Genomic DNA, 19,440 nt, shown 5'->3' on the forward strand with positions numbered 1-19,440 from the left:
GATCTCTTCCCTTGAGTCCATTACCCGTACAGTTTCCTGTTTTGCAGCCCTGTGTACACAAATTTGTTCATCACCTCTTGCACCCTAGCTAGCTCACTGTACCTATGTATTAAATACTTTTTAAATGTCTTCTAAATAAAGATTTATAATATTTTTTACTATATAAAATTATAAAAAGTTTATAGGTTTTTCACTACTTATGCATAGCTTTTTTACTATTTGCTGGATTAGTGGTTTACATTCTATATGATTATCATTATCCCTTTATATCACCCTACTTTGGCTCATATAGGATAGCGATCCAGGGAAGTAGGAGCCTTCTGACTTCACACCATGTCCGCCGCTATAGTACGCGGCTGTCTGCTGCTGACACCTGGTGGTCAACAGCAGAGGTGGCAGATGAGGGCAAAAAGATGGTTGGCAAATGTTGTTTACATAGCACCAACATATTCCACAGCGCTGTACAGAGATTGTCATCTTTTCCATCAGATGGTTACAGGGGTTTTTGGAAAACTCCAGTTCCCTGGTCGCAGTATGTTTAAAAGTAACTGCGCTTTACTTATCCAACCTGAGTCCAGCGCGGAGTCTCTGCCGCTGCTACTGATGTCTGTTATAATCTGCAGTGCTGACGTAATGTCGACGGCGCTGCAGCCAATCAGTGGCTCTGAGCGGCTTGTGACGTCAACTCATGAAGAGCCACTGAGATCACTGACTGCCTGCAGCGCTGTTGACTTGATGTTAGTTCTGCAGGGCACCGGGACTCAATGCTGGACCAAGGGAGGGGAGATAAAGATCTGTTTAAGAAAAAAAATCTGCAGAGAAAGGGGTATTGCAAAACTGGAAAACCCCTCGAAATTCACTGTATTGCAATTAATAGCACAAGTGATCAATCAATTGCATGTTCAAGTTGTAAGTACCAAATTTTTTTTATAAAAGTTAAAAAAATTAATAAAATTAGAGTGTGAATCTACTTATTATAGAAATTATTAATGTCCTTCAAAAGTACAACTCGTACCACAAGAAAAAAAAAGCATTGAAATGGCTATGAGGATGGAAAAAATAATTTAAAAAAAGTTATTACTCTTGATTAAAGGGGAGGAAAGACCGAAGGGGTTAAAATCTCGCATTGCCGGGGAGTGTGCATTGTTATCATGGATCCCCCTATACATGCTAATGGTGTATATAGAGCAAAGCGCGGCCTTTTATCGGTTGCTATGGGTTACTAAAGGCTAATGTCCAACCTAGTTTCACAAAGCGGAACGCCATACTTGTTTGCGTCTCATAAGTTGCGTTCCAGTCTACCATTGGCTGAAAGTATCCGCCTTTCTCTTCTGATTGGCTAAAGTTAGGGCGGCATTGAAACACCTATTGGTCTGTTACTCCTCCTTGATAAAACCAGCGCGTATTCTCATTGGTTCATCTAATAGGCGAGCCCCATGAAAGGAAAAATCTCAAAAGTGATTGGTTATATTGGCAAGAACCAGATAGCGATTGGCTGCAATAAATACACCATCTTCCGTTTCTTATTGGCTGTAGCGGAATTAATATCGATTCTTATGATTGGTTGTTCGAGCAGTAATGTGCTCTCTGATTGGCTGATTCTTTTGTCTTGCTCATAACCGGGGATTTGGAGGCGCAGCAAGCAGCGGCAAACGTCGATTCAGCCATGAGCTCCGTTATCGTCAGGACGGCCCCGGTCGTGACCGTAATGGTCAGCAGCAGCCTTAACACGTTCACAGCAGAAAAGAGGCTGGACAGAGGGCTCACTTTGGCAGAACTAAAGGTTGGGAGGAAAAAAAAATGGTGGCCTGGGGAGAAACATGTGACAGGAGTGGGAGTGGTACTGCCAGGGTGATTGTAGTCACTGTGGATAAAGGCTGACATGTCTGTGTGCTGGGGCTGATCGCAGAGGTCTGTGCCACCCAGGACTGACCATAGACGAGGCTCCATCCCGTGTAGTCTGCGGTCACATGGCCGGCGGTGATATGCAGGCTTCTGGGTGATGGGGCTGATCGCAGGGGTCTGTGCCATCCAGGACTGACCATAGATGAGGCTCCATCCCGTGTAGTCTGCGGTCACATGGCCGGCGGTGATATGCAGGCTTCTGGGTGATGGGGCTGATCGCAGAGGTCTGTGCCATCCAGGACTGACCATAGATGAGGCTCCATCCCGTGTAGTCTGCGGTCACATGGCCAGCGGTGATGTGCAGGCTTCTGGGTGATGGGGCTGATCGCAGAGGTCTGTGCCACCCAGGACTGACCATAGACGAGGCTCCATCCCGTGTAGTCTGCGGTCACATGGCCGGCGGTGATATGCAGGCTTCTGGGTGATGGGGCTGATCGCAGAGGTCTGTGCCATCCAGGACTGACCATAGATGAGGCTCCATCCCGTGTAGTCTGCGGTCACATGGCCAGCGGTGATGTGCAGGCTTCTGTGTGCTGGGGCTGATCGCAGAGGTCTGTGCCACCCAGGACTGACCATAGATGAGGCTCCATCCCGTGTAGTCTGCGGTCACATGGCCAGCGGTGATGTGCAGGCTTCTGGGTGATGGGGCTGATCGCAGAGGTCTGTGCCATCCAGGACTGACCATAGACGAGGCTCCATCCCGTGTAGTCTGCGGTCACATGGCCAGCGGTGATGTGCAGGCTTCTGGGTGATGGGGCTGATCGCAGAGGTCTGTGCCATCCAGGACTGACCATAGACGAGGCTCCATCCCGTGTAGTCTGCGGTCACATGGCCAGCGGTGATGTGCAGGCTTCTGGGTGATGGGGCTGATCGCAGAGGTCTGTGCCACCCAGGACTGACCATAGATGAGGCTCCATCCCGTGTAGTCTGCGGTCACATGGCCAGCGGTGATGTGCAGGCTTCTGGGTGATGGGGCTGATCGCAGAGGTCTGTGCCATCCAGGACTGACCATAGACGAGGCTCCATCCCGTGTAGTCTGCGGTCACATGGCCAGCGGTGATGTGCAGGCTTCTGTGTGCTGGGGCTGATCGCAGAGGTCTGTGCCACCCAGGACTGACCATAGATGAGGCTCCATCCCGTGTAGTCTGCGGTCACATGGCCAGCGGTGATGTGCAGGCTTCTGGGTGATGGGGCTGATCGCAGAGGTCTGTGCCATCCAGGACTGACCATAGACGAGGCTCCATCCCGTGTAGTCTGCGGTCACATGGCCAGCGGTGATGTGCAGGCTTCTGGGTGATGGGGCTGATCGCAGAGGTCTGTGCCATCCAGGACTGACCATAGACGAGGCTCCATCCCGTGTAGTCTGCGGTCACATGGCCAGCGGTGATGTGCAGGCTTCTGTGTGCTGGGGCTGATCGCAGAGGTCTGTGCCACCCAGGACTGACCATAGATGAGGCTCCATCCCGTGTAGTCTGCGGTCACATGGCCAGCGGTGATGTGCAGGCTTCTGGGTGATGGGGCTGATCGCAGAGGTCTGTGCCATCCAGGACTGACCATAGACGAGGCTCCATCCCGTGTAGTCTGCGGTCACATGGCCAGCGGTGATGTGCAGGCTTCTGGGTGATGGGGCTGATCGCAGAGGTCTGTGCCATCCAGGACTGACCATAGACGAGGCTCCATCCCGTGTAGTCTGCGGTCACATGGCCAGCGGTGATGTGCAGGCTTCTGGGTGATGGGGCTGATCGCAGAGGTCTGTGCCATCCAGGACTGACCATAGATGAGGCTCCATCCCGTGTAGTCTGCGGTCACATGGCCAGCGGTGATATGCAGGCTTCTGGGTGATGGGGCTGATCGCAGAGGTCTGTGCCATCCAGGACTGACCATAGACGAGGCTCCATCCCGTGTAGTCTGCGGTCACATGGCCAGCGGTGATATGCAGGCTTCTGGGTGATGGGGCTGATCGTAGAGGTCTGTGCCATCCAGGACTGACCATAGATGAGGCTCCGTCCCGTGTAGTCTGCGGTCACATGGCCAGCGGTGATGTGCAGGCTTCTGGGTGATGGGGCTGATCGCAGAGGTCTGTGCCATCCAGGACTGACCATAGACGAGGCTCCATCCCGTGTAGTCTGCGGTCACATGGCCAGCGGTGATGTGCAGGCTTCTGTGTGCTGGGGCTGATCGCAGAGGTCTGTGCCACCCAGGACTGACCATAGATGAGGCTCCATCCCGTGTAGTCTGCGGTCACATGGCCAGCGGTGATGTGCAGGCTTCTGGGTGATGGGGCTGATCGCAGAGGTCTGTGCCATCCAGGACTGACCATAGACGAGGCTCCATCCCGTGTAGTCTGCGGTCACATGGCCAGCGGTGATGTGCAGGCTTCTGGGTGATGGGGCTGATCGCAGAGGTCTGTGCCATCCAGGACTGACCATAGACGAGGCTCCATCCCGTGTAGTCTGCGGTCACATGGCCAGCGGTGATGTGCAGGCTTCTGGGTGATGGGGCTGATCGCAGAGGTCTGTGCCATCCAGGACTGACCATAGATGAGGCTCCATCCCGTGTAGTCTGCGGTCACATGGCCAGCGGTGATATGCAGGCTTCTGGGTGATGGGGCTGATCGCAGAGGTCTGTGCCATCCAGGACTGACCATAGACGAGGCTCCATCCCGTGTAGTCTGCGGTCACATGGCCAGCGGTGATATGCAGGCTTCTGGGTGATGGGGCTGATCGTAGAGGTCTGTGCCATCCAGGACTGACCATAGATGAGGCTCCGTCCCGTGTAGTCTGCGGTCACATGGCCAGCGGTGATGTGCAGGCTTCTGGGTGATGGGGCTGATCGCAGAGGTCTGTGCCATCCAGGGCTGACCATAGACGAGGCTCCATCCCGTGTAGTCTGCGGTCACATGGCCAGCGGTGATGTGCAGGCTTCTGGGTGATGGGGCTGATCGCAGAGGTCTGTGCCATCCAGGACTGACCATAGATGAGGCTCCATCCCGTGTAGTCTGCGGTCACATGGCCAGCGGTGATGTGCAGGCTTCTGGGTGATGGGGCTGATCGCAGAGGTCTGTGCCATCCAGGACTGACCATAGACGAGGCTCCATCCCGTGTAGTCTGCGGTCACATGGCCAGCGGTGATATGCAGGCTTCTGGGTGATGGGGCTGATCGTAGAGGTCTGTGCCATCCAGGACTGACCATAGATGAGGCTCCATCCCGTGTAGTCTGCGGTCACATGGCCGGCGGTGATATGTAGGCTTCTGGGTGATGGGGCTGATCGCAGAGGTCTGTGCCATCCAGGACTGACCATAGATGAGGCTCCATCCCGTGTAGTCTGCGGTCAGATGGCCAGCAGTGATGTGCAGGCTTCTGGGTGATGGGGCTGATCGCAGAGGTCTGTGCCATCCAGGACTGACCATAGATGAGGCTCCATCCCGTGTAGTCTGCGGTCAGATGGCCAGCGGTGATATGCAGGCTTCTGGGTGATGGGGCTGATCGCAGGGGTCTGTGCCATCCAGGACTGACCATAGATGAGGCTCCATCCCGTGTAGTCTGCGGTCAGATGGCCAGCGGTGATGTGCAGGCTTCTGGGTGATGGGGCTGATCGCAGAGGTCTGTGCCATCCAGGGCTGACCATAGATGAGGCTCCATCCCGTGTAGTCTGCGGTCACATGGCCAGCGGTGATATGAAGGCTTCTGGGTGATGGGGCTGATCGCAGAGGTCTGTGCCATCCAGGACTGACCATAGACGAGGCTCCATCCCGTGTAGTCTGCGGTCACATGGCCAGCGGTGATATGCAGGCTTCTGAGTGATGGGGCTGATCGCAGAGGTCTGTGCCATCCAGGACTGACCATAGATGAGGCTCCATCCCGTGTAGTCTGCGGTCAGATGGCCAGCGGTGATGTGCAGGCTTCTGGGTGATGGGGCTGATCGCAGAGGTCTGTGCCATCCAGGGCTGACCATAGATGAGGCTCCCTCCCGTGTAGTCTGCGGTCACATGGCCAGCGGTGATGTGCAGGCTTCTGGGTGATGGGGCTGATCGCAGAGGTCTGTGCCACCCAGGGCTGACCATAGATGAGACTCCATCCCGTTTAGTCTGCGGTCACATGGCCAGCGGTTATATGCAGGCTTCTGGGTGATGGGGCTGATCGCAGAGGTCTGTGCCATCCAGGGCTGACCATAGATGAGGCTCCATCCCGTGTAGTCTGCGGTCACATGGCCAGCGGTGATATGCAGGCTTCTGGGTGATGGGGCTGATCGCAGAGGTCTGTGCCATCCAGGGCTGACCATAGATGAGGCTCCATCCCGTGTAGTCTGCGGTCACATGGCCAGCGGTGATATGCAGGTTTCTGGGTGATGGGGCTGATCGTAGAGGTCTGTGCCATCCAGGACTGACCATAGACGAGGCTCCATCCCGTGTAGTCTGCGGTCACATGGCCAGCGGTGATATACAGGTTTCTGGGTGATGGGGCTGATCGTAGAGGTCTGTGCCATCCAGGACTGACCATAGACGAGGCTCCATCCCGTGTAGTCTGCGGTCACATGGCCGGCGGTGATATGTAGGCTTCTGGGTGATGGGGCTGATCGCAGAGGTCTGTGCCATCCAGGACTGACCATAGATGAGGCTCCATCCCGTGTAGTCTGCGGTCAGATGGCCAGCGGTGATATGCAGGCTTCTGGGTGATGGGGCTGATCGCAGGGGTCTGTGCCATCCAGGACTGACCATAGATGAGGCTCCATCCCGTGTAGTCTGCGGTCACATGGCCAGCGGTGATGTGCAGGCTTCTGGGTGATGGGGCTGATCGCAGAGGTCTGTGCCATCCAGGGCTGACCATAGATGAGGCTCCATCCCGTGTAGTCTGCGGTCACATGGCCAGCAGTGATATGCAGGCTTCTGGGTGATGGGGCTGATCGCAGAGGTCTGTGCCATCCAGGGCTGACCATAGATGAGGCTCCATCCCGTGTAGTCTGCGGTCACATGGCCAGCGGTGATATGCAGGTTTCTGGGTGATGGGGCTGATCGTAGAGGTCTGTGCCATCCAGGACTGACCATAGACGAGGCTCCATCCCGTGTAGTCTGCGGTCACATGGCCAGCGGTGATATACAGGTTTCTGGGTGATGGGGCTGATCGTAGAGGTCTGTGCCATCCAGGACTGACCATAGACGAGGCTCCATCCCGTGTAGTCTGCGGTCACATGGCCAGCGGTGATGTGCAGGCTTCTGGGTGATGGGGCTGATCGCAGGGGTCTGTGCCATCCAGGGCTGACCATAGATGAGGCTGCATCCCGTGTAGTCTGCGGTCACATGGCCAGCGGTGATGTGCAGGCTTCTGGGTGATGGGGTTGATCGCAGAGGTCTGTGCTATCCAGGACTGACCATAGATGAGGCTCCATCCCGTGTAGTCTGCGGTCACATGGCCAGCGGTGATATGAAGGCTTCTGGGTGATGGGGCTGATCGCAGAGGTCTGTGCCATCCAGGATTGACCTTAGATGAGGCTCCATCCCGTGTAGTCTGCGGTCACATGGCCAGCGGTGATATGCAGGTATCTGGGTGATGGGGCTGATCGTAGAGGTCTGTGCCATCCAGGACTGACCATAGACGAGGCTCCATCCCGTGTAGTCTGCGGTCACATGGCCAGCGGTGATATACAGGTTTCTGGGTGATGGGGCTGATCGTAGAGGTCTGTGCCATCCAGGACTGACCATAGACGAGGCTCCATCCCGTGTAGTCTGCGGTCACATGGCCAGCGGTGATATGCAGGCTTCTGGGTGATGGGGCTGATCGTAGAGGTCTGTGCCATCCAGGACTGACCATAGATGAGGCTCCATCCCGTGTAGTCTGCGGTCACATGGCCAGCGGTGATGTGCAGGCTTCTGGGTGATGGGGCTGATCGCAGAGGTCTGTGCCATCCAGGGCTGACCATAGACGAGGCTCCATCCCGTGTAGTCTGCAGTCACATGGCCAGCGGTGATGTGCAGGCTTCTGGGTGATGGGGCTGATCGCAGAGGTCTGTGCCATCCAGGACTGACCATAGATGAGGCTCCATCCCGTGTAGTCTGCGGTCACATGGCCAGCGGTGATGTGCAGGCTTCTGGGTGATGGGGCTGATCGCAGAGGTCTGTGCCATCCAGGACTGACCATAGACGAGGCTCCATCCCGTGTAGTCTGCGGTCAGATGGCCAGCGGTGATATGCAGGCTTCTGGGTGATGGGGCTGATCGTAGAGGTCTGTGCCATCCAGGACTGACCATAGATGAGGCTCCATCCCGTGTAGTCTGCGGTCACATGGCCGGCGGTGATATGTAGGCTTCTGGGTGATGGGGCTGATCGCAGAGGTCTGTGCCATCCAGGACTGACCATAGATGAGGCTCCATCCCGTGTAGTCTGCGGTCAGATGGCCAGCGGTGATGTGCAGGCTTCTGGGTGATGGGGCTGATCGCAGAGGTCTGTGCCATCCAGGACTGACCATAGATGAGGCTCCATCCCGTGTAGTCTGCGGTCAGATGGCCAGCGGTGATATGCAGGCTTCTGGGTGATGGGGCTGATCGCAGAGGTCTGTGCCATCCAGGACTGACCATAGATGAGGCTCCATCCCGTGTAGTCTGCGGTCACATGGCCAGCGGTGATGTGCAGGCTTCTGGGTGATGGGGCTGATCGCAGGGGTCTGTGCCATCCAGGACTGACCATAGATGAGGCTCCATCCCGTGTAGTCTGCGGTCAGATGGCCAGCGGTGATGTGCAGGCTTCTGGGTGATGGGGCTGATCGCAGAGGTCTGTGCCATCCAGGGCTGACCATAGATGAGGCTCCATCCCGTGTAGTCTGCGGTCACATGGCCAGCGGTGATATGAAGGCTTCTGGGTGATGGGGCTGATCGCAGAGGTCTGTGCCATCCAGGACTGACCATAGACGAGGCTCCATCCCGTGTAGTCTGCGGTCACATGGCCAGCGGTGATATGCAGGCTTCTGGGTGATGGGGCTGATCGCAGAGGTCTGTGCCATCCAGGACTGACCATAGATGAGGCTCCATCCCGTGTAGTCTGCGGTCAGATGGCCAGCGGTGATGTGCAGGCTTCTGGGTGATGGGGCTGATCGCAGAGGTCTGTGCCATCCAGGGCTGACCATAGATGAGGCTCCCTCCCGTGTAGTCTGCGGTCACATGGCCAGCGGTGATGTGCAGGCTTCTGGGTGATGGGGCTGATCGCAGAGGTCTGTGCCACCCAGGGCTGACCATAGATGAGACTCCATCCCGTTTAGTCTGCGGTCACATGGCCAGCGGTTATATGCAGGCTTCTGGGTGATGGGGCTGATCGCAGAGGTCTGTGCCATCCAGGGCTGACCATAGATGAGACTCCATCCCGTTTAGTCTGCGGTCACATGGCCAGCGGTGATATGCAGGCTTCTGGGTGATGGGGCTGATCGCAGAGGTCTGTGCCATCCAGGGCTGACCATAGATGAGGCTCCATCCCGTGTAGTCTGCGGTCACATGGCCAGCGGTGATATGCAGGTTTCTGGGTGATGGGGCTGATCGTAGAGGTCTGTGCCATCCAGGACTGACCATAGACGAGGCTCCATCCCGTGTAGTCTGCGGTCACATGGCCAGCGGTGATATACAGGTTTCTGGGTGATGGGGCTGATCGTAGAGGTCTGTGCCATCCAGGACTGACCATAGACGAGGCTCCATCCCGTGTAGTCTGCGGTCACATGGCCAGCGGTGATGTGCAGGCTTCTGGGTGATGGGGTTGATCGCAGAGGTCTGTGCTATCCAGGACTGACCATAGATGAGGCTCCATCCCGTGTAGTCTGCGGTCACATGGCCAGCGGTGATATGAAGGCTTCTGGGTGATGGGGCTGATCGCAGAGGTCTGTGCCATCCAGGATTGACCTTAGATGAGGCTCCATCCCGTGTAGTCTGCGGTTACATGGCCAGCGGTGATATACAGGTTTCTGGGTGATGGGGCTGATCGTAGAGGTCTGTGCCATCTAGGACTGACCATAGACGAGGCTCCATCCCGTGTAGTCTGCGGTCACATGGCCAGCGGTGATGTGCAGGCTTCTGGGTGATGGGGCTGATCGCAGAGGTCTGTGCTATCCAGGACTGACCATAGATGAGGCTCCATCCCGTGTAGTCTGCGGTCACATGGCCAGCGGTGATATGAAGGCTTCTGGGTGATGGGGCTGATCGCAGAGGTCTGTGCCATCCAGGACTGACCATAGATGAGGCTCCATCCCGTGTAGTCTGCGGTCACATGGCCGGCGGTGATGTGCAGGCTTCTGGGTGATGGGGCTGATCGCAGAGGTCTGTGCCACCCAGGGCTGACCATAGATGAGGCTCCATCCCGTGTAGCCTGCGGTCACATGGCCAGCGGTGATATGCAGGCTTCTGGGTGATGGGGCTGATCGCAGAAGTCTGCCATCCAGGACTGACCATAGACCCAGGCTTCTGGGTGATGCGCTGCTGACGGCTGTAGTGTTTGCATTTGTCATTTCTGTGGTGTCAAGTGTCCAGTTTTTCTTCCCCACTCCTCAAATATTACATTGTTTATTTTCTTTTTTTAAATCCACCATATAGTTCCAGAGATAAGCGCACGTTTACTTAGTGCTGATTTTTATGGGCATTCTAAAGGGGGGGGGGGGGGGCGTGACTCACAGGATCCTCAGGGGCGTGTCTTTGGGCTGCTTTGCTGTTTTACCCTGTGAGCCACGCCCCCTTGGGGAGGAAAAAAACATAAAAATTTAACGCTAACTGAAAGAAGCCATATGGCGGATTAAAAAGAAAAAGTATATCCTCTGGGAAGCAGCGGGATTAAAATAGGAGAAAAATGTTAAAGATAACCAGTCACTTGCCATAAAGGTCATATTTTTACCTATTTATTTTTATTCTTGCCCCTCTTCGTTCCCGAGATCTGCTCCCCTCTATCAAGTCTTTTCAGCCAACTGGGCGTGGTCCTCATGAAATGAACACACCTACAGAATTGTTTCACCACACAGAGTTGCTTTGTATATTTACCTCCTTGGAAAAGATCATAAAAAGGCCACAGCTCTGGAATGGTGTGGAAGATTGGAGAAAAAAAATAAAATCTGACCACTCTGGGAAGCAGTGCGAATAAAATTGGAGCAAACACTATATAAATATTTATTTTAATTTTTTTCAGTGTAAGCTGGAGCTGGTGGTGGGGTCTCCCGCGTCATGTATGGACCTGCAGTTATTCAGCACCGATAATGCGTTTATCCAGAACCTGGATCAGGATGATGCGCTGCTGGGCTCCTACCCCGTGGATAACGGCTGCAGGATACACGTCAGTAACCTTCTTTCTACCTTCAGGGGTGTGTGATTGGGATGGATCTGTATTGTGAAGGGTCTGGGAGAATGTTGCAATGATGCTAACAAAATAAATATCTACCCCCAGGTGATCGATAAGAGCGGTACCAGGGCCGGCGAGTACGAGGACTTGTCCAGAGTGGAAAAATATGAGCTCTCACAGGACGCCTATGAAAAAAGATCAGGTGTGTATTTACACTAAGCTGAGCTCTGATCGTGGCTCTTGGTCCTTTAGAGTCAGCTGTCATTTTTTTTTTTTTTGCAATCAAATTGAAAGAAAAAGGGAAATGGTCAAGTTTGCTATTTATATTACGCTTCAGCATAATTATTTAGGGCTGTCCCACACGTCCAGATAATTCCGGTACCGGAGTTATCCGTGTCCGTGTGCCTGGGAACTCACGTAGGCCATACGTGCGGCACACGTGTGCCGCCCGTATGGCGAGTGGGTACCACACGGAGCGTGTGGTACCCTGAATCGCGCTGAAGCTGCGATTCATATGTTCCCTGCCGCAACGTTTGCGGCAGAGAAAATATGAATAATAGTGTTTAAAATAAAGATCTATGTGTCCGCCGCCCCCCCACCCCCTGTGCGCCCCCCCCCCCCGCTGTTCAGAAAATACTTACCCGCCTCCCTCGCTGCTTCCTGGTCTGGCCGCGGCTTCTAGTGTATGCGGTCACGTGGGGCCGATCATTTACAGTCATGAATATGTGGCTCCACCTCCCATAGGGGCGGAGCCGACTATTCATGATTGTAAATGATCGGCCCCACGTGACCGCATACAGTAGGAGGCGCGGGGCAGAGAGGAAGGAGTGACAGCCAACGAGGGAGCGGGTGAGTATTTTCAGAACAGCGGGGGGGGCACACAGGGGTGGGGGGGCGGGGGACACATAGATCTTTATTTTAAACACTATTATTCATATTTTCTCTGCAGCAAACGCTGTTGCAGGGAACATATGAATGGCGGCTTCAGCACCATGTGGGGGGGACAGCGCTTACTGTAGCGCTGTCTCCTGCACGGCACAGGGACTGCACACGGAGAACGTCCGTGTGCGGTCCGTGTTTTACACGGACCCATTGACTTTAATGGGTCCGTGTAATACGTGCGCTCCCACGAACACTGATATGTCTCCGTGTTTGGCACACGGAGACACGGTCCGCAAAAAATCAATGACATCTGAACAGATGCATTGATTTTTATGGGTCTACGTGTGTCAGTGTCTCCGGTACGTGAGGAAACTGTCACCTCACGTGCCAGAGCCACTGACGTGTGAAACCGGCCTTATTTGGATGTGAGCTTGATCTTCAGCAAATGGGCGGAGCTCACAGGGTGATTATGCAGAGAAGTGTAGACACGCCCAAGAGGATCCTGTGAGCTACGCCTGTTTGTAATTGTAAAGATTAAAACTATCACTTATATTTTTATTTATTTTTTAAGAAAAAAAACTGATATTCAGGGTAGCAGCGGGAATAAAATAAGAGCAAGGACTGTTCGCTTTTGACCTGGTTGCGGCTCTTCTTTAATGCTTCATCCTCTTCCTGCAGACTCGGTGCGTTCCTTCCTGAAGAAGAATAAATTGGGGAAATTCAATGAAGATGAAGCGGCTGAAAAGTCTGCAGAACAGCAACGCAAACTGGAGGAAGAGAAGCTGGCAGCAGAGGCGGTCACCCCGGGGTCCCGATGTGAGGTGCGGGTGGTCGGACAGCCCACGAAACGAGGCACTGTTATGTATGTGGGTGAGTCACGCCATTGTCTTTCAGTCGTATAGATGGACATTTGTGTTCCGGTGGTCTACTACTGTCCATTTTGGAATGCAGTGCCTTATTAATCCAACTGACAGATGCCCACATACGGTTGGATCATAAAGGGGTGGTCTGGGTTCCAGAATCCAATCTCATATGACTTGATAGAAAATTCTAAGTTTTTTTTAGGAGAGGGTCTCCTATTCAGTATGGATGGGGGGCGGTCACAAAGAGCATCTCGCTTTGGAGGACTTGTCCTCTTCTGTGCTACTCGGACAACCTATTGATTTGATTAGTTTCGGTATGATGCTTAATATCCCATATGATGACACTGCTGGGAAAACGAGTCACAAGCTAGATCCTCTCCGACTTGAGTAGAAAGTACATCCGACACAACTGGTCCCAACAAAATCTGACTCTTCAGCCTGATGTGCGTGGCTATGTTTTCCTCCAGGTTTCATGCCACGGATCCAAGTAAGACAACACTTTCCGATGAGTTTGTCATTGGGCCCAAATAGGGATTGTCAAAGAGAAGGACCCATTTAAATGATGGAAAATGGAACATATGAACGAGGGTTGTGGCGTTTTGTTTTTTTTCTTATGAGATGAGCCATTCAGATGGTTGGTGTGATGGGAAAACTTTGTAGATCTTCTGCTTCCAGCATTTATATTTGTCTTTTAGGTTTAACAGACTTTAAGCCCGGAGTGTGGGTTGGTGTAAAGTATGACGAGCCTCTAGGGAAACATGATGGAAGGTGAGTGACACAATGTCACGGGGATACAAGGAGGGCGAGAGCTAATAACCCGGGCCCCTGCAATTTCCCTCAGACTAGGGAAACCCTGTCTGACCCTCTACCTGAAGTTTACACTGAAGGTGTGCATGTTCAGGCCTCCACCCTCACCCTGACTCCTGATTCAGCCCTTAGACTGAACACCACCACCCAGTGAATGCAATAGACCAATACCCACAGTTATAACAAACAAGGATAAAGGAAAATATACACCATGCCGCAGTCACTCAGGAATACACTATAAATGTGCAGGGCAAAATAAATACAAATATAGGAAGGAGTAAATAAGACAAAGGAAAATACACCACCAGCAACAAGTCTCCAACAACCAGCTCTCCACTCCGGACCGAGATAACTACGGATAAGACAGAAGCTATAATCGGCGACGCCCAAAGATCAGGAGAACCATTTAAAGGAAATGGGCATGGCCCAGCTTCCAATCCGAGGATCAGATAAATTAACCCCGGAGCAGCCAGACGAAAACTAGCCGACGCCAATGAGCAAACAGTGGTCAAACGCGGAATTACCACTGTCTGTCAGACGACCTGGTCTGAACAGTGTCCGACATGACACACATATTCCTAACAACCAAGACCGGGCTGAATGGCCAGTGTTCTGTTATCCAGTGCTAATTATACTGGGATTTACTTAGAGCAGCTCGAGTGAAGTTTAGGATTTTCTTTTTTGTTAAAGGGGGACCCAAGAGACTGAAACCTTCCTTATTTTACTTAGGGGCGAGTAATGGCCCAAGTTGATTGACTGCTTTTTAAATGGACTTTTTATACGGGCGGATCTTTATTCTATCTACACAGAGCGAATGTTAACACAATGTGCGCTTAGAACATCATCATAATTATCGACAGCACATAACACCACCACCCCGTTTACACAAGAAAATGTGCTGTCGAGAACGATTGTTAACATCAGCAATAACTGATCCAAGAACCCGAATAATGAGCTTTTACCCGTCCGATAATCGGGAATAAGCGTTGCAGCAAATTCTTGTTCCCGATTAGGCTACTTTCACACTAGCGTGGTACGACGCACAACGAATTGCGTTGTTGCGGCGTACCAACGCAGGCAGTGAAAGGGCCGCACAACGGGGGCAGCGGATGCTGTTTTTCAACGCATCCGCTGCCCCATTGCGATGTGCGGGGAGGTGGGGGCGGAGTTCCGGCCGCACATGCGCGGTCGGAAAAGATGGTCTCTACGCACCAAAAAAAACGTTACATGCAACATTTTTTGGTGGCGACGGTCCGACGCAACACGACTCAACCGTCGCACGACGGTTGCGACGTGTCACTGCGTCGCTAATGCAAGTCAATGGAGAAAAAACGCATCCTGCAAGCACTTTTGCAGGATGCGTTTTTTTCTACAAAACGACGCATAGCGACGTGCAGTGCAAGACGCTAGTGTGAAAGTAGCCTTATCGGCTGCTCAAAATGGGCCTGTGGATAGAGACAGCCTGATCCAGAACATACACCTGCCCTCCCTGGTTTTGTTTTGTTTTTTTTTTTTGTTTTTGTTTTTGTTTTTTTTTTGTTTTTTTTAAAGATGCTCATACACTGTAGATAGCTGTAGCTGTCGGCAATGAACTCGCTCTGAGTCTATCCCATTCTTCATAATCTTGGCTTGGTCGAGCCTTCATTCTATTCCAGAGGGTACCTTCCTGCTGCCAGCCACTAGGTGGCGTCTTAACTCCTGGGAAAACGACAGGTTTGGGGGCTGAAATTCAACACGCACAATCCTTAACCCCCCCCCCGCATCACCTGTGGGGGATAAGTTGGGGGGCCGCCATCCGCAGAGACCATCTGGTTATGTGTGTTTTTACATTTCAATATCTTTTGTTCTGACAATCTCCAGATAAAGTCCTTTTAATCTGAGCTTTTTGTGGCCGTAAAATATAAGTTTTCCAAACTTTTACCTATAATCATTCCCAGATTAAGAGGAATACACCTGTTGTTCTGCTATTTCTTGGTTCTATGGTAAATTTCCAAGGTTATGATGGAATCCCTACCACCTTTTTAAAGGGCTTGGCCACTTGTCTGGAGCTGTGCACGGTTCTTGCATCTAGCCGGAGATGACATGTCAGGCTCCATCTGTGTCATCTGTCAAAGAGCATTCAAATGGAATCTGTCACCAGCTTTTTGCCATCATATCTGAGCGTTGCATATGTAGAGACGGAGACCCTGATTCCAGCGATGTGTCGCTTACCCTGCTTGCTGCAATTTTGATGAAATCAACGTTTTCTCTGCTGCAGATCTCCCACTTGTCTGACTGTTGAGCTCTGTATAACCCCCTCCCCTCCACTGACTGGCAGCTTTCTGTGTACACTGTGCATAGGCAGGAAGCTGCCAATTAGTGCTGAGGGTGTAATTATACAGAGCTCATGAATATGGAGGACTACTTGGCATCAGGTTTACTAGTCCTCTAGTGATAATCTTCTGCTAATAAAACAGATTTTTAGAAAAACTAGAACAAGCAGCCCAGTAACTGACATCACTGGAATCAGGGTTGCTGCCCCTATTACATTATGCGGCTCTCAGATTAGGTAGCAAAAACCTGGTGATGGATTCCCTTTTAATTACCTATAGATGTGTGAAATGGAATATCGGATAATCTGACATCTCTGTATTTCTGCCAGAATATCAGATAAGTTCACTACATCTGACGTTAGTTGATATTGGCTTTTTTATGATATTTTATATTAATACATTTTCATTACTATTTTGTCCAGTGTCGAGGGCAAGCGTTACTTCACCTGTTCTCCAAAGTACGGTGCGTTCGTCAAACCCCAATTTGTGGTCGTCGGCGACTTCCCAGAAGAAGATTATGGTCTGGATGACGAGATGTGACAGCCCAGCAGCACTATATCTTCTCTGTGCCTCCTCGACGTACAAACTCCAAGCTTCATCACCATTTAGTGTAATAACCTCGTGACTCTCATAGATTTTTTTTTTTTTTTCTTTTTTCTCCTTAGAATTTAGCCGATGCTTCAACTTTCTACTGGTTGTTTTTTTTTTTTTGTTTTGTTTTTTTTGTTCAAAAAGTTGGCGCTATGGTTCCGGATCCCCCTAACAATGCTGATGTATTGATCTACGTGGCAAGAAGGGGAATCAAGATGTAAAATAACTGTTCAACATATAGGATGCCTGTACCTGGTATAGGAAGGGACATATCTCTGTGGGACCACCCATCCTCGTAGACCCTCTGCCAAACAGGACGTTTTGTAGCATGAAATTCAAGATGCCATGGGCTTGTTGCTGCCTATTCTCCAGAGCCGGCGCTTTTCTGGAATCTCCGATCCTTAATATAAAGTAGCCCAGGAAATTGATGACTCCCGATCTGACCCCAAAGCTCGGACACCTCCAGACTTCTCTGTACATAACGCTACTTCCACTTCTAATATTGTTCGGACCGTCGTGTCGTCTCCATGACCAAGTGTATAGAATGTGTTTTTCAATAATTTATTATGTTTTTTTTCTTTTGTCATTGCAAGATCCTGGGGATTTCTCACTTGCACGTTCCTGCTCTCCACCATCTTTTACTGATCGCTTTTCTTTCTAACCTCATTTTAAGCCTTATAAAATTTTTCTTTTCCCTTCTTTTTTTTTTTTCCTCTTTCTTTTTTGATATTTGTACGTACCAGCAGTGTTATGTTTTATCATTGCCCTAAGCTACAAAGCAAAACTGCTTTCTTCATACAGTTTGTGTAAATCCTGAGGCCATTAAATAAAGCAAGCTGATTTTTTTTTCTTTTTCATGTTTAAGGATATGATGGAAAATATGGAGAAACCAGACGGTGATATATACTGAATATTACCAATAAGGGCTGGAGATCTTATTGTCTCTACTGCAATTCAGACGGGAGATACAAAGTTAAAGGGCTGTGCTCAAAATCCTCGGGGGTGAGGATAAAATGCTAATCACTATTGCGACCAGCAATCCTGAGATCTGTGTTCTGGAAACCCTAGAATGGGGCTATGTCACCCCATCTGGTGCACATGCCTAATTTCCACATCATCGTTGTCTATGGGATTGTATCGGACATTGACAGACTATTTGGCCTGTGGTCACCCAGGATCCATAATTCAGACCAGAGGTCTGTGATTAATGCATCCATCACCAATCAAAAAAATTAAACCGGTGGGCAAGCACATGCTTTTTTATTTTTTGCTTGTAGTTACCCTCTGGAAAAGATAGTCTACTGCCATATAGTTTAAGGGGGTTTTCTGCTCACAAGCCATGCTGACCCCCAAAATGCACCAGCCGCTTTGTCAGCCTCCAATATCATTCCTGAGACCACAGATTGGTACAAGGTCACATGGCTGGTGGTCAGGACGTCATGGCTTCTGGTGGGGTCCATCAAGGCGGCAGGAGTGAATATGGCTTCCCATTGTGAGCTAGCTGCCTCGTAGTTTTTGGTTTGGGGGGAAACAAAGGATAGGAGATGCCGTTCTTGGGCCGGGTTTCATGAACATCTAAACACAACCTGAGGCTCCTTCACGTGTCCATATAATACTGGTACCATCACTATTTTGGTAGAGCGTGCCATCCATTTTTCAGGCACAGATTAAGAAAAATCAATTCCAAAGCTTCTTGTGTACTGTTCAGTGTTAAACATGGATGATACATTAATGTCATCCGTGTTCTGTATGTGTTTTACACTGACCTGTAAACGGATTTATATTGGCCATTGTCATCGGTGCTGCTGGAACAAAAAGGACACGTCTCCGTGTGGTTCAGATAGACCATAGGTTTTAATAAGGGAAAGGAAAGTAGTAAAACAATCCCCAAAATTGTCAAAAGTTTTATTTAAAAATAAAATAAAACATTTATTCCATTGTATAAAATCTTAATAGAGGTCCAGAAACAAAGAAGGTGGACAATGGAAGGAATCACAAATAAAAAAAAAAATGCCTTACTCAGTAAGATTATTATTTTAATCTCGTTTTAATAAACTCATCTTATTGAAGATTACACACTATTACAACTTCACAGAACAAACATTGCTCATTAATGCTGTCTGGCAAAGTTCTCCTTGACATACAACGGGTCTAAGATCTTAACCAAACCCATGAGACCCCATGTCAGGCACTGATTATCACATACTTTATCATGAGAGAATGCTCCTCATCGCCCGGGGACTAATGTGAGTGAAAGGGGAACCAAATTAAGGTTTCCACACCTTGCCACATTTTTCAGGACGGTGTCTAGTTTATATAGAAAAAAGCCCAGCTCACCGTAATGGACGTCCTTAGGTGTTCGGAGCCCAGGATACGCTGCGTCAAGGCGAGGTGCAACCAGAGAAGTCCAGCTCAACGAACTCGTGAACAAACTTCTTTCTTTATTCACCAAAAGTTTATCTCATTTTTCTGATGTCAAATATTGACTGCATACTGAACGTGGCCTAAGTGGGTGAGTTTTTCTTATCTGCAAACAAAACCTGTAGAAAATCATGGTTTTGTTGCCCTAACCACCCACAATCAGTCTAAGCGGTATCTCGAATGTGCAGGATCTATCCGTATTCTCAAGGTCTGTAATTTGCCATGCACACTCTTACAATGGACAGTTCCTTTTTATTAGCATTCTGCCAGCACTATAGATACCGGAACTTCCTTTGTATTTCTGTATAAAGCTTGACAGATAGAAGAGTAGGAACAGAGAGGCAAATACCGACCGCCACTTCC

The 19,440-nt window shown here is 50.8% G+C and overlaps 1 protein-coding gene across 1 annotated transcript; it reads left to right on the forward strand.

The window, feature by feature from the left end:
* Positions 1-1,529: 1,529 nt before the first annotated feature.
* On the forward strand, positions 1,530-17,509 carry TBCB (tubulin folding cofactor B). The gene is made up of 6 exons (XM_077285462.1): positions 1,530-1,783; positions 11,052-11,195; positions 11,307-11,403; positions 12,762-12,953; positions 13,642-13,714; positions 16,488-17,509. Exons 1-6 carry the CDS (start codon positions 1,667-1,669, stop codon positions 16,603-16,605), a joined length of 741 nt encoding a protein of 246 aa, XP_077141577.1. The 5' UTR covers positions 1,530-1,666; the 3' UTR covers positions 16,606-17,509.
* The last annotated feature ends 1,931 nt before the right edge of the window (positions 17,510-19,440 follow it).

Source organism: Ranitomeya variabilis, chromosome 2, assembly GCF_051348905.1.
Source record: "Ranitomeya variabilis isolate aRanVar5 chromosome 2, aRanVar5.hap1, whole genome shotgun sequence".
In the NCBI taxonomy this organism is placed as follows: Eukaryota; Metazoa; Chordata; class Amphibia; order Anura; family Dendrobatidae; genus Ranitomeya; species Ranitomeya variabilis.